The following is a 14,649-nucleotide window of genomic DNA, read 5'->3' on the forward strand; positions in this document are numbered from 1 at the left end:
CAGGTTAGCCATGACTCTGTGGAACACAGCCTTAAGCAACCAGGTGCACCTGCAAGCTCAATTCCTGCCAGGGAAACAAAATTCACTGGCAGACAATAAGCAGAAATCTAATGGCCCCACACGAGTGGAAACTGGAACCAAACTCATTCAAACTTTTAATACACGGGGGGGGCACCAGAAGTGGACATCTTTGCGTCCCCCCAAATCCATCAACTAAACAAATTTTGTACAGAATTCCCCATAGCCAAGCTTGGAAAGTGGATGCCCTATCCTTCACATGGGAAAACCTCTCATTCTATGCCTTTCCCCCTCTGCTCCTCATTCCAAAGGTACTCCTCAAGGTCAAACAGGACAGGCCAAGAACAATCCTTATTGCACCAGACTGGCCACGCCAGCAGTGGTACCCACTCCTACGCAGTCTGATAGTGCCAACCTGGCACCTACAGCAGACCTCCTGGAGGGACAGATTTTGCATCCTCAGATGCAAACCCTGAACCTGGCAGCCTGGCTTATTCCCTGAATACATCACCAGCAACCCTCCGCAAACAGATGCTGGATGTTATCCTTGAGGCCAGGAGGCCCAGTACTAGGAAATCCTATTCAGAAAAGTGGAATAGATACTGTTCTTGGAGCCAGTCTCAAGGGAAGGACACAGCCGTGCCCTCCTTGCCTCAAATCCTAGATTACCTAGCAGAGCTGCTCCACAAAGACCTCTCCTTCTTATCAATTAAGATCCATGCTTCTGCCATCTCAGCTCATTACGGCACTGAGCTACCCCTCTTCTCTCACCCTCTGATCAAACAGTTCCTGAGAGGAGCTACCAATTTAAGACCCCCAAGGAGAGCTCCCACTCCTGCCTGGGACCATAACTTTGTACTAGAGAAGCTCATGCTTCCCCCTTTTGAGGCTGCTGCTACAGCAGAGTTAAAATTATTCTCTTGGAAAACAGCCTTACTGCTAGCCATCACTTCAGCAAGAAGAGTGTCTGAGTTACAGACCTTTATGGCTGTGGAACCCTTCATCATCTTCCATGTGGACAGGGTTTCCCTCAGGACTAACCCATCCTTTATGCCCAAGGTGGTATCCAATGTGGCTTTAAACCAATCCATCCTTTTGGCATCCTTTTTTCCTAATACTCAGAATAAAGGAGAAAGGATCCTGCACTCCTTGTATGTGCACAGACAGCTCAGGTTCTACTTTGACAGGACTAAACTTTTCAGAAAATCTGACCAGCTGCTGGTCAGCTTTGCTACAGGGGTAGAGGGCAAGGCCATTTTGATACAAATGGATAGCACATTGCATCCATTTCTGCTACAGACACCATGGAAAACCTACCCCACAGGGGATCAGGTCTCATTCCACTAGGGCTACCTCAACCTCTACAGCTTGTCTCAGTGGAGTCCCTACCAGGGACATCCTGGAAGCTGCAGCCTGGAGTTCTGTACACACCAAGCATTACCGCTTTACCTATCTTTTCCAACTCCAGAGCTGAATTTGCCACAGCAGTCTTACAAGGCCTACTAGCCAGCCCTACTACTTCTTGACTGCCTCCACCCTTCCTCAGCTTTGGGAATCAACCCAAGTGTGATGACTGCAACAGTGAAACACAAAGAACATAGTACAGTTGTGTACACTTACCATAAATGTAGATGTTCGAGTGTATTCACTGTTGCAGTCCTGGTTACCCTCCCTCCAGCCCCCTGTCTTTCTGTACTTTCTACCTGTCCTCTTTTTTTATGGAAATGGTATTTACTTTTTACTGGAGGTGTTCCACACCATTTGATTGCTTCCTATTTTGGGGGCTCCTGACATCTGGGGCAAGAAAAACTGATGTAATGGCATCGGCTGCATGTTTTTATACCCCTGACGACCTGATGTCATGGATGAGGCGACAGCGTCCGACGCAGAAATCCCAAGACTCTGGTATTTGGGCCCACTGAGGGCTACCTACAGGCAGGTAACCCAAGTGTGATGACTGCAACAGTGAATACACTTGCACATCTACATTTATGGTAAGTGTACACAACTGTACTTTTCTCTTCCCATACTGCAGCCAGGAGTTCTCCACATTGTGACAGACAACACAACTGTCAAGTGGTACCTAAACAAGCAAGGAGGGACATAGGCATGCCGGTTATGTCGGATAACCCTGCTAATCTGGGAAATAGCAGCAAAACACAACCTCTTGCTGAAAGCTTCATACATCCCCTCTCAGGAAAACAAGCAAGCAGACTTGCTCAGTAGAACCACTTCTCTGCAACACGAATGGAAGTTGTACAGGGGCACCTTCCTACACATAGTCCACCAGTGGAGCACAACACAGCTGGATCTGTTTGTCTCCCCGCAGAACAGACAACTGAACAAATTTTGCAGCAGGACTCACTCACCACTAGCTTGGAGAGTGGATGCCTTCAGTTTTTTATGGCAGGGAATGTACCTGTACGCCTTCCCACCCTTTCCTCTAATTCGAAGAGGCTTTCTGAAAATTAAGAGGAATGACCAAAAATCTTGCTGGTGACTCCTTATTGGCCGAGGTAACACTGGTTCCCCCTTCTGTTTTCACTAGCCAAGGGTAATCACCACAAGCTACCCCACCAGGTGGACCTACTAACTCGGCAACAAGGATCCCTCCTGCACCCACAATTGTCTTTTCTACAACTAACTCTGTGGGTGATCAACTTTTGATCCCTTTTAGACAGCACCACTCAGAAGACATGCTCCCTGTCCTGAGGGAGCCCAGTAAACCAACAACTTGAAAAAACTACTTGTCTAAATGGCAGAGATTCTCCAAATGGTGTTCTGAGAAACAAGGACCCATTTCTAGCAGATCCTCCCCTGGTCCTGAAATATACCTGCGGACTCGTTAAGGAGGGACTAGCTTACTCTTCTGTCAAAGTCCACCTCTCAGCCATTTCTGCATGCTTTCCTTTACAGCAGCCTTTTCTCTTCAGAATGGATATAAAACTTTTCCTGAGAGGGGTCTTAAACATCAGACCACCAAAAAAGCACATCCTTCCTCCCTGGGATCTCATCTTCGTGATACAAATCTTACCTTTCCCCCTTCTGAGCCAGCCAGCACAGGTTTTCTTCAAATTTGCACATGGAAAACCATCCTTTTATTGGCCATTGCCTCTGCTAGAAGAGTGTGAATTACAGGCTCCGATGGCTTGCCCTCCCTTACACCATCTTCCACAATGACAGGGTTTCCCTATGCACTAACCCCTCCTTTATGCCCAAAGTAGTTAATGAGCTATCCTTAAACCAGTCTATTCGCCTGCCCACCTTCTTCCCCTCTCCTACTAACTCCGCGGAGATGATGCTCCATTCCCTAGATGTACATAGATAACTGAGATTCTACTTGGACAAAACCAAGTCTTTCAGAAAGTTTGACCAACTCCTCATCTCCTTCCATACCAGGGCATTGGGTAAGGCAGTCTCCAAACAAACTATTTCCTCCTGGATTAGGAAATCCATCCTTTTTTGCTACTCTCCTCATCACAAACCATTGCCTCAAGGAATGTGAGTGCATTCTACCAGAGGCATGGCTACCTGTAAGGCCTTCATGAAAGGACTAGACACAGCTTTCATCATACAGGCAGCCACCTGTTCCACAGTCCATACTTTCACTCGGCACTACAAGCTGGGCCAGGTCTCTAGTGCCAGGGCAGGATTTGCCAGGGCAGTCCTGCAAGGATTCCTAGAATCCTCCACCTTGGCCACCTCCCAACATTCCTCCTAGCTGTGGTACTCTCCCACAGTATGAATACTGCAACATGGGAATAGAAGGACATAGAATAGTTGTGTAAAATCTTACCATAACCATAAATGTCCTTCTCTTCCATGTTGCAGTATTCCTTCCCACCTCCATCCCCCTGAAATCATCTTATCTTCTCTAGGGTATACCCTCACTGCAGGCCACTCATTGCAGCCCTGCAAGGACATTTGCTTTTACTTCTCCTTGGCCTTAGTCTCTTTTCTAGGCTTCAAGTTTGAGGTCTGTGCGTGCCGATGTCACATTTATACTCCATGGTTTATGGCTCTACGTGTGACGTCTCATGCACCTACGGCAGCCAGGCTTAAGCTTTTGTATAGGAGCCGACGGGTCACCAGAGGGCTGGAAGTCCCACAATATGAATACTGCAACATTGAAGAGAAGGACATATATGGTTATGGTAAGATTTTACACAACTGTTCCTTTGCATTCATTGTTTACTCCTATCTATTTTTGGTGATCTCCATATTCGGGACTGCATATAAATTGCTGTAGTTTAGGCAATTCTGATTTGTGACTTTACAGTGAATGTCAGGAGCTGCCTGAACTGTACCCTGAGGGTATGGCTGTTGATGTGTAAAGGGAGAAGCTGTAGTGAATTCTTTTTAGTAGGTTAACAGATGAGGCATCACATGCTGCTGCTGTTGTTTGGAATGGGACTTTTGTAGTATATTATGATGCACTTACTAAAAAAGGTCTAACTCTTGTTTCTTTTTGTTTTAGCTGCACAGAATGGCAAACTGAAACTTTCTGCTCCTGACGGCCTCCCTTCCAAACTGAATAAATTAATGCAGCGCTGCTGTGCAGCCAGTCCAAAGGACCGTCCATCTTTTAGTGAGATTGCTAACTGTCTAGGTGAGATGACTGCTGATAGTAAAGTCTGACTGGAACCTCAGTAGCACTGGGAAGCATCAGCAAGAGTAATGGATTGCTGCCATTGTGCTGTCACAGACCTGGGTGGGGAACATCTTTGAAGGGTCTCAACACAAAGTGAAGGAAATGCAGACAGCACATTGTAAAGGCCTTTTTTCTGACCGAGAACATTGTGCATATTTATACCACATTACTGTGCCGCAGGACTTACATGGCTCTGGGATCTACCTCTGCACTAAGCAGGACATTTTTGTTATAGGACCTTCAAGTAACTGTAGTACTGAGGGATGAGAACTTGTCCAGAGGCCTGTGCCACAGTGGTGCTAGATAATACGGACAACTTTGTTGCAAAGTAACTTGTCCCTTCATGCTAAGTTGGAACGGCTGGCCTCCACCCTGGAAAGGAGGGTGCACTTTTTATTACTGCAGTGGTTATTTAAAGCCATTTTGCCTGCAATTTTTGTAATAATCTTTTTTTTTTCTGAGCAACCGAACAGGATACAGTTAAGCACATTGTTACTTGGACCACCAAAGCCTATATAAAACTCAAGAATTCAAAGTGTATCCCCATTACTGTTTTTTTTTCCCCTCTTTCTTTTCTCATTTGGACTAGGTACAATCATAAGAAGTCATCTGTTTCCCTTCTCTGTGGAAGTCTCTCACCTCTTGAGGTTTACGACAGCTGGTAGTTTTCCAGTGAGATCAGTAGGATAATTTGGAGGTGGTCTTAGTGGTTACTGCTCATTATTCTAATGAAGGTGATATCACCAGCTAAGAATTGATCATATAGCTGTAGGTCAGCAGTGGATACTTGTATGTAGCAGTGGTATAACACTCATGGGTGATCTGTGCAAGCCCAGATTTATCAGTGGTTCATTCTACTTCATCCGTTCTGCTTTCTCCACTAGCACATGCCAACTAGTGTAATTATTTCATGTTCTTGAACCACATTCTTCAGAAATGACAGATGCGTATTTATAGATCTGTTGAGTAATGAGACAAGATATCTGACATTCAGTGGAAGTTGCTACCCTGAAGCAGGTTCACTATTTATTTTATTTTTTTTTTAATCACTACTGCTTACAGTAATTAGTAATTGTCATCCTAGTTGTTCAGCTTTGAAGTTAGTGACTGGCATAGTAACAGGATCTTTAAAGGAGGAAACATCTGTGGTCCATCACTTATTTCATACTTATTGAGCTATTTTGTTGTTACCTTTTTTCAGTCAGTGTTCGTTGACTTAATCTGAATCATGTCATCTTTATCACCCTTTGACAACTTTCCGTTTAGCACAGCTCTGTACAGTTGAGTATCCCTGCTTTCTAATGAGGCTGCCAGGGTTTGTTCAGCATTAGAACAGTAGTAAAACTGACCATGCCTTTCGGTTTTAATGTTCAGAATAATGTCAAAACAGAGCTGTTAAACCGTATCAAATCTGCCTTTTGGTTTATAGTGTCAGTAATGGAGTGGATTTTCTTGTTGGACCTAGCCTGTGGGCCTTTCTCAGACTGTATGCTATAGTATTATGTACGACAGAAATTGGTGCAACATGTGATGCTCTTACCACAGTTATAACTGCAGTACTTGTAGAGCTGAATCAGAATTTGTGTTCCAGGGTCCTGAGCCTAATGCCCCAGGCACTGACTTGGGACAACAGTGGAAGACTGAGCACTACATTTGTTTGGGGGTATTAACTGGGGTGTTGACATGCCTGAAATGAACTTAGCAGGGGAACCTACTTCCTAAAACAGTAGTACTAGATGCAAACAGTTGTTCCTTTATAGTGAATTTAGACTTTCAGTACATTTTTTCCTGCTGATTTTGTGTCCAATTTGTAATGCTATTCATTCTTCCAGTAAAGCTGTGTGTGAGAATTTGTCAGGTCAGATGCATACACACTCCTAGTTCAGGTAACACTTTAGAGATAATTTCATTGCTGCTTGTAAAAGTGTCTTACTAGCAGATTGCAGTTTCTTGTGCTTCATGTCATCCTCTGTGGAGTGTTTCATACGTTATGATTTACTGTTTTCTGATTTTTGGTTCAGTATAGTTTTGTTATAATGGTCATGATTTGGATGTTTCCAAGACTGTGGTTGCCTGTGTATGGGAATCTTTTGATTTCCCATCCCTGATCATAGTGATGATGTTCATAGTGTTTCACTGTTGCAGTCATTACTCTTGGGTTATCCTGCTGGCAGGCCACCCTCAGTCGGCCAGAATTCCAAAGTCTAGGTCTGGCGTCGGTCGCTGTCACCTTTTCCCTGACAGTGCGCCAGAGGTATAAAAGATGCAGCCGGCGCCATTTTCTTCAGTCTTTCTTGCCGTGCGGTGCCCGAAGCAAAAGCAGTTCGCAAGTGCCGGTCACCCGACTCCTGAGATATTCAAATCCGAATTTCAGAACCAAAGTCTTCATTAAAGGTAAGTACCCCGTTGGGGAAACTTTTTTCTTGCTCCAGACCGATGTCAGAAAAAGTTAACAATTGTATTTCTTGTGGAAAGCAAATACCTCATAAGGATTTTCACTGTTACTGTATTCCTTGCCTAGGCCCTGATCACAACGTTGCTAGCTGTTGGTTTTGTGCTAGATTTAACCAACGCACTATTAAGCGTTGGTTCGATTTTGCATTTCATTACTTTGGCCGAAGATTTAATTATATAATGCCGTCGGACCAGCCAACAACCGGAGTTTACAAAAAAACGCAAGGACAAGGAAAAGGATAGGCATCCAAGGTCCAAAACCGACGATGAGGCCTCTGCTAGGCCAGTCGCCGGTTCTCAGTGAGGCGCTTTCGCAGCCCCTGGCGCCCGCTACCTCAGAGCCACAGCCTGCTTCCGTCTCCCACATGGAGCCGACTGGGCCTCTGGATACTCAAGTTATTGGACACTCGGAAATCATTCCCTCAGATGGGTCTGGAGCCGCTGAGCAGGCATCGGCTTCTGAGGGTGTCTTCAGACCTACACAACTATATATTAAGCCATCTTCAGCTTTAAAGACTAAAGCAGCTCTAAAGACAAAGAAACGAGTACAGCACTCACTTGCTCAGTCTTCCATGCCTAAAAAAACAGATGCTCAAAATGGCCGAAGACCTAATTACTTTGATCAGGGGCTCCCATCCCCCTCCTGATAAGAGGCCTAGGCAAGAGACAGAGTATGATTCTTCTGATCAAATTTCTATTTCCTCTTATTCGTCTTCTGAACAGGATTACTCCATGCTTCCCTATGAGGATTCTGATGCTGAAGAATCCATTCCTTCAGCCTCTCCTCCTGAGAATTATTCTTTTGGGGAAACCCTGCATACCATGAGGGAGCATTCCCATTGGGAGAGCTAAGATTATTCTGAATCTAAGAAAAGGCTCAGAGACTTTCTGCTACTTCCTCAGCACAGACCCCTTGCTATTCCACCTGTTCTAGACATTGTAGATGTATTTTCAGAGTCTGGCCTGCCCCCTGACTCTTTACCCCCTGCACCTGCTAAGCCAGACAGATACTACAGGGTCCCGGATTCTCATAAATTCCTATATAAAAACCCCGCTGCTGACCCAGAAACTATATCTCAAGGTCCCAAAGGGGTCAAAGCTTCCACTGCTAAAAACCCTGTCCCCTCTGACAGGGATTCTAGGGCTCTAGACAGATGGGGGGAAAAAGTCTACACTTCTGCTACCCTGGCTGTAAGGGCTTTAAATTGTCAGTTTCATATGCTTAAATATCAGCAATATTTAATGTCACTGCTTAAACAGAAATTGTTGACAAATACTGAATGTTCAGAGAACAAGGAATTGCAGGATTTATTGCATGCAGCTGAACAAGTGGGAAAGCATACTTTGCAATGTGGTTATGATTCACTGGAGGCCTCTTGCTTGGCCGCTGTTACAGGTTCTGTTATTAGAAGGCATGCTTGGTTAAAGGAACAGAATCTGCCTGATCATGTTAAAGCAAAATTATTAGATGCACCATTACAGCATGATACTTTGTTTGGTACTAAAGCAGAAGAGGTGTTGAAAAAAACGGAGGATAAAGCAAATTCCATGCAAACAGTCAAGGATTTCTTACAGGTACAGCCACCCAGGTTTAGCAGGAACTGGCCTTCTAAAAATTGGTCCTTTCCAGTGTAAGACAGGCCACAAAGAGGCAGATACAGGCATCACAGAGGCAGATCTCAGCCCCAAGGCTCATACAGGCCTAAACAGTGGGGTGCTCCTACCTCCAAAAGCAGAGAAGACAAATCACAGCCTTACAGGAAACAGTCCCAATGACTTTCCTGTACCAGATCCAAGCACACTTCTTTTGGCAGCCCCCTTAGGGGGAAAACTAGCACTTTTTTCATCAAATTGGCAAATGGTTACCCAAGACAAATGGGTCCTGAACATAGTGTCCCAAGGCTACAGGTTCCATTTTCACACACTACCAAGGTCAAAAGGTATGCCAGACCTGCCACACAATCAATGGGCAGAGGCACAAAAACAAATTACAGCCCTCATGGACATGAGGGCCATTCAGCAAGTACCACAACAAGAGCAGGGGCAGGGATTTTACTCCAGACTTTTCCTAGTACCCAGAAAGGACAAAACCTGGAGACCAATACTGGACCTGTCTATACTAAATATGTTTCTGGAAGTTCCAAAATTCAAGATGTTAACTCTACAGCAGCTACTGCCCATGCTGGGCAAGAAGACTTGGCTTGTAACTTTGGACCTAAAAGAGGCATACCTGCATGTCCCAATCAGACAATCTTGCAGAAGATGCCCCAGATTCATAGCTGGCTCAATGCATTACCAATTCTCTGCACTGCCCTTTGGCTTATCTACTGCGCCCAGGGTCTTCACAAAATGCCTGGCACCAGTAATTGCGTTTTGCTGACAAAAATGAATTCAAATATATCCCTACCTGGACGACTGCCTAATTCAAGCAGAGAACAAAGACATTCTTCTAAAGCGTCTGGTGTTTGTAAAAAGATTACTAATTGGCCTAGGGTACACAGTAAATGAAAAGAAGTCAAAACTAGTGCCCTCTCAAGAGATAATATTCCTGGGTGCAAGCTTAAATACAACTGCCCAGATGGCTTATCTCACGCCAGACATACAGAAGCATCTGACTACTTACTTCAAGAAATTGGCAACAAAACCCCACTTATCTGCTGCAAGGAAAATCCTGCAGGCCTTGGGTTTCATGGCATCTTGCATTCTACTAATTCCATATGCCAGACTGCATATGAGGAAACTACAATGGTATCTAAAAAGTGTTTGGATTCAGCATTGCCACATCCTGGAGACAGTAATTGCACTCATTCCCTGCCTGCAACAGGAGTTTCGATGGTGGGCAGAAGCCTGTCACCACAACAAGGGTCTGCCATTCAGTCTACCCACAGCCAGACAGACACTGACAACGGATGCATCAGATTATGCCTGGGGGGCCCATATGGCAGGAAAATATATTCAGGGCACATGGCCTGCAAACCAGATGCATCTTCACATCAATCAAAAAGAGATGCTAGCTGTTCAAAATGCCCTGACAGTTTTCAAGGACCTGCTTCATCCAGGACAGTTAATGATAAAGACAGACGACACTATGGTCATGTGGTACATAAACAAGCAGGGAGGTACACATTCCTACCCCCTCTGCAGACCAGCAGTGATCTTATGGGACACAGCATTGGCTTTTCAAGTTCACCTGCAAGCACAATTCCTGCCAGGAAAAACAAATACTCTGGCAGACGAACTAAGCAGAAACCTCATTAATCCCCACGATTGGAAACTGGATCCACAAGTCTTCAGCATGATAATAAGGAAATGGGGATGCCCAGACATATATCTATTTGCCTCCCCTCACAACTGCCAATTGCAGAGATTTTGCACAAGGATTTATCACAAGCAAGCATGGAAAGTGGATGCCTTATCCTTCAGCTGGAAAAATCTAACAGTATATGCCTTTCCTCCACTGCCTCTCCTTCCCAGGGTACTCCTAAAGGTCAGACAAGAGTAGCCAAAAATGATGCTGATTGCACCAGACTGGCCACGCCAGCACTGGTACCCAATCCTAAAGAGCTTGTCTCAAGGTCCAGCATGGACATTGCCTCAAACTTCTCACTTGCTGACTCAACAAAACAATCAGATCCTGCACCGCCAACTCAGGACCTTAAGTCTGGCAGCATGGCGGATAATGTAGCCATTCAGAACACTCCTCTTTCAAAAGCTGTTATGGATGTTATCTTGGAAGCCAGGAGGCCCAGTACCAGAAAATCTTATGCAGAGAAATGGAAGAGATTCTGTGCTTGGAACAAGGCATTGACACGTGTGTACCAAATATCTCTCAGATGCTACAATACCTTACTGAGATGTTGAACAAAGGCCTTTCTTTCTCATCAATTAAGATTCGTACCTCTGCCATTTCAGTCCATTACAATGTGGAACCACCTATCTTTTCTCATCCTTTAATAAGGCAGTACCTCAGAGGGGCCAAAAACATTAGGCCTCCAAGAAGAGCACCAATTCTGGCCTGGGACCTCAATTATGTTTTGGAAAAACTCACGCTGCCTCCTTTCGAGCCAGCATCAACAGCAGATATAAAATTCTTATCCTGGAAAACAGCTCTGCTCCTAGCAATAACCTCTGCAAGGCGAGTCTCTGAGTTACAAGCACTCATGGCTGTGGAACCTTTCATCATTTTTCATCCAGACAGGGTTTCTCTGAGAACAAACACTACATTTATGCCTAAGGTAGCGTCCAGTGTGGCCCTCAACCAAACCATTCACTTGCCTACCTTTTATCCAAATCCACAGAACAAGGGTGAGAAAATTCTGCATTCTTTGGACATACACAGGCAGCTACGCTTCTACTTGGACAGAACTAAAGCTTTCAGAAAGACTGAGCAACTTTTAGTGTCATATGCTGCAGGATCACAAGGAAGGCCTATCTCAAAACAGACTACTTCTAAATGAATAGGTCATTGCATCCGTTTCTGCTATTCTCAACATGGCAAATCAGTGGCTAAGGGCATTAGGCCTCATTCCACCAGAGCAGCAGCCACTTCAGCAGCCTTCCTCAGAGGAGTACCAACCAAAGATATCTTAGAGGCTGCAACCTGGAGTTCAGTGCACACCTTCACAAAGCACTACCACTTACCTCTTTACTCTAAGTCCAAAGTAGGCTTTGCCACTGCAGTCCTGCAGGGCCTCATAGCCTCTCCTAATCCTTTTTAGCCCAGCCACCCATCCTTAGCTTTGGGATTCTACCCAAGAGTAATGACTGCAACAGTGAAACACGATGAACATAGTACAGTTGTGTACCTAACATAAATGCAGAAGTCTGAGTGTATTCACTGTTGCAGTCCAGGTTACCCGCCCATCCTCCCCCCTTTTCTTTGCTGGGACTTATCTGCACCTCTCTATCCTATACAACCTATTTGGTGTATTTGCTTGTAGATGAAGGAAATGTTATTTTTGTGCATGCATTTTTATTGGCATATTTTTCAGCTTACCAATTTGGGGGCACCTGACATCTGGGGCAAGAAAAACTGAAGAAAATGGCGTCTGCTGCATCTTTTAATACCCCTGGCGCACTGATGTCAGGGAAGAGGTAACAGCGACCGACGCCGGTCCTAGACTTTGGAATTCTGGCCGACTGAGGTTGGTCTGCCAGCAGGATAACCCAAGAGTAATGACTGCAGCAGTGAATACACTCGAGCATCTACATTTATGGTTGGTATACAACTGTACTTTTATTCTTCTCTTCCTGAAAATACAGGAGCATCCAAGGCAGTTTGTGGATGCATCACTTCCATCACCCTCAAAAAATGTCTTGCCATCATCTGGATTTGAAGCATCTTTCTCTCTTCATTCAAGGACTTCATTCTTCTCATAGGTGGTTTGTGTTTTCTTAGAACAAGAACATGCTTTAATCACAATAAAGCCATTTGCAAGGTTTTTCTTATAAATTGTCTTCTACCCATTGTATTTGATAGATTTATGTTAACATTTTACGTCCGAGTTCTTAACACCATTTTGAATGTGGTTAATGGTTTTGCTTTCTAGTACTAACATTTTTGAGGAAGTCTATTTGTACCATTTCCTTCATAAGTCGCTGACTGAGTATCTTATAGTCCAGTGATATTACATAGTGCTAGAACATTGGAAATCTAGGACAATCACATGAGCCTTTGGCACCAGGCATGCTGTCATGTGCAGCTTGGTACAATATTAGGCATGTTATGTGCAGCTCAGTCCCACTAGTGCAGCTTCATCTCTCCATTTATGCATTCCCTCACTTAACCCTGCTACCTTGTGTGCTTGTAAAGTTAAGAGAGGAGGATCCAAGGGCAGCACTGGTATCCTGTGCTTCTCAAACTAGCCAACTAGAGTCCATGGCTGCTGCCCCAGAGAGTCGACGTTCTCACTCAGAACAAGAGAATGATTGTGCACACCAGCCTGCAGACGCTCAGTCTTTCAGCTTGGCTAATTCCACAGCATCCAGGAACAAGCTTAACCTAAGCAAACAGGTTCAGTGCATTCTCTGGGAATCCAGAAGGACTTAGCACTAGGAACTCTTACTGAGCTAAGTGGAAAAGATTTTACATCTGGTGCCAGCAGCAGTATCACAATCTGATCAGCCCAGATTGCTACCATTTTGGATTACCTGCTGGGCAGTTTTCTATAACCTCAGCCAAGTGGGTCCCAAACTGCAGGCTCTCATTGTGGTGGAACCATTCCTCATTTTCCACCCAGACAGGGTTTCCCTCAGAACTAACTCTTCCTTCATGCCCAAGATGGTCACTGAGACTTCTCTAAATCAAGCCATTCACATGCCTACATTCTTTCCCAACCCCAAAACAAAGGGAAAATAATTATTCATTCCTTGGATGTGCATAGTCAGCTCCACTACTATCTTAACACAACAAGAGCCTTGAGAAAATTTGACCAGCTCTTTGTGACCTTGCCCCTGACTCTGAGGGAAAGCCAGCTTCTTAAACTATCTCAAAATGGATCTTCCACTGTATCTCTTTTGTTATAGCCATCATGGCAAAAAATCTCCTGAGGCTGTCAGGTCACACTCCACTAGGGCTTCTGCAACCTTTGCTGCTGCCTTGAAAGGAGTCCTTACTAGGGACGTCCTGGAAGGTGCCACCTATTCATCTTTGCATACCTTCACAAAACATTACCACTTGGCAACCTTTTCTAGGTCCAGAGCAGGATTTGCCACTACCATCTTGCAGGCCATCCTCTCCTCTCTCTAATCTCCTTCCTCTCTCTTTTCAGCTTTGGGAAGCTTCCTACAAGTCAGGACTGCAGCAGTGAAACACGAAGAACATAGTACAGTTGAGTATACTTTCTGTAAATTCAGATGTTACTATATTCACTGTTGCAGTCTTCTTTCCCTTCCCCATAGCCTACTAGGAAGTCTACTTCGTTTTTAACCAAGGGGAACCCCTCTTGGTTTCTCTCCTGTAGGATTCTCATCCTCAGTACCCAGTTGGTGACTTGGGGCTCCTTCCTGGTAGGAGGACAAGAAAAAAAATGATTTCATGATGTAGGCATTATGGACGTTGGTTAGGGCATCTGCCAGCCTTAGGAGGAGGAAAGAATTTTCTGTAGTAGTCAGGCTGGTCAAGGGCTTTCACAGCAGGAAATCCCACAAGTCAGGACTGCAGCAGTGAACGTATTCTCACATCTACATTTATGGTAAGTGTACACAACTGTACTTTACAAGTCTTTTTTTTTTTTTTTTTTTTTGTCCTACAAGTCCTCCAGGAATTGAGTTTTTCTATATTCCTTCCCCAGTCATCATAATCTCACACACAAAAAAAAAACTGCTGGAAGATAGAACTGTTCAGTTAGACGAAGTTTAAGATCCAGAGTTGTTCAGTCAGTCTAAGAGTAACTGTTTAGCAGCTAACCCCTTTAAAGAGTCTTTTATTGTATGTGTGCGTGTGTGTTTTAAGAAGGTCTCTTCTTTCTTGAAGCAGGCAAAAACATTGTAAACAGACAGGTAGCTAAGTTGTGTAACACCCAGTT

General features: G+C 44.6%; 1 protein-coding gene across 1 annotated transcript in view; it reads left to right on the forward strand.

Annotated features, from left to right (window-relative positions):
• The window catches only part of PTK7 (protein tyrosine kinase 7 (inactive)), a 2,009,558-nt gene extending 2,002,778 nt beyond the window's left edge, over positions 1-6,780 (forward strand). Inside the window, exon 20 of the mRNA XM_044060033.1 lies at positions 4,496-6,780. Within this exon, the coding sequence (XP_043915968.1) occupies positions 4,496-4,656 (161 nt within the window). The 3' untranslated portion in view covers positions 4,657-6,780. The remainder of the gene's footprint in view (positions 1-4,495) is intronic.
• The last annotated feature ends 7,869 nt before the right edge of the window (positions 6,781-14,649 follow it).

The sequence above is a fragment of the Protopterus annectens genome, chromosome 1.part2 (genome assembly GCF_019279795.1).
Source record: "Protopterus annectens isolate FY-2018-M chromosome 1.part2, PAN1.0, whole genome shotgun sequence".
Classification (NCBI taxonomy): domain Eukaryota; kingdom Metazoa; phylum Chordata; order Ceratodontiformes; family Protopteridae; genus Protopterus; species Protopterus annectens.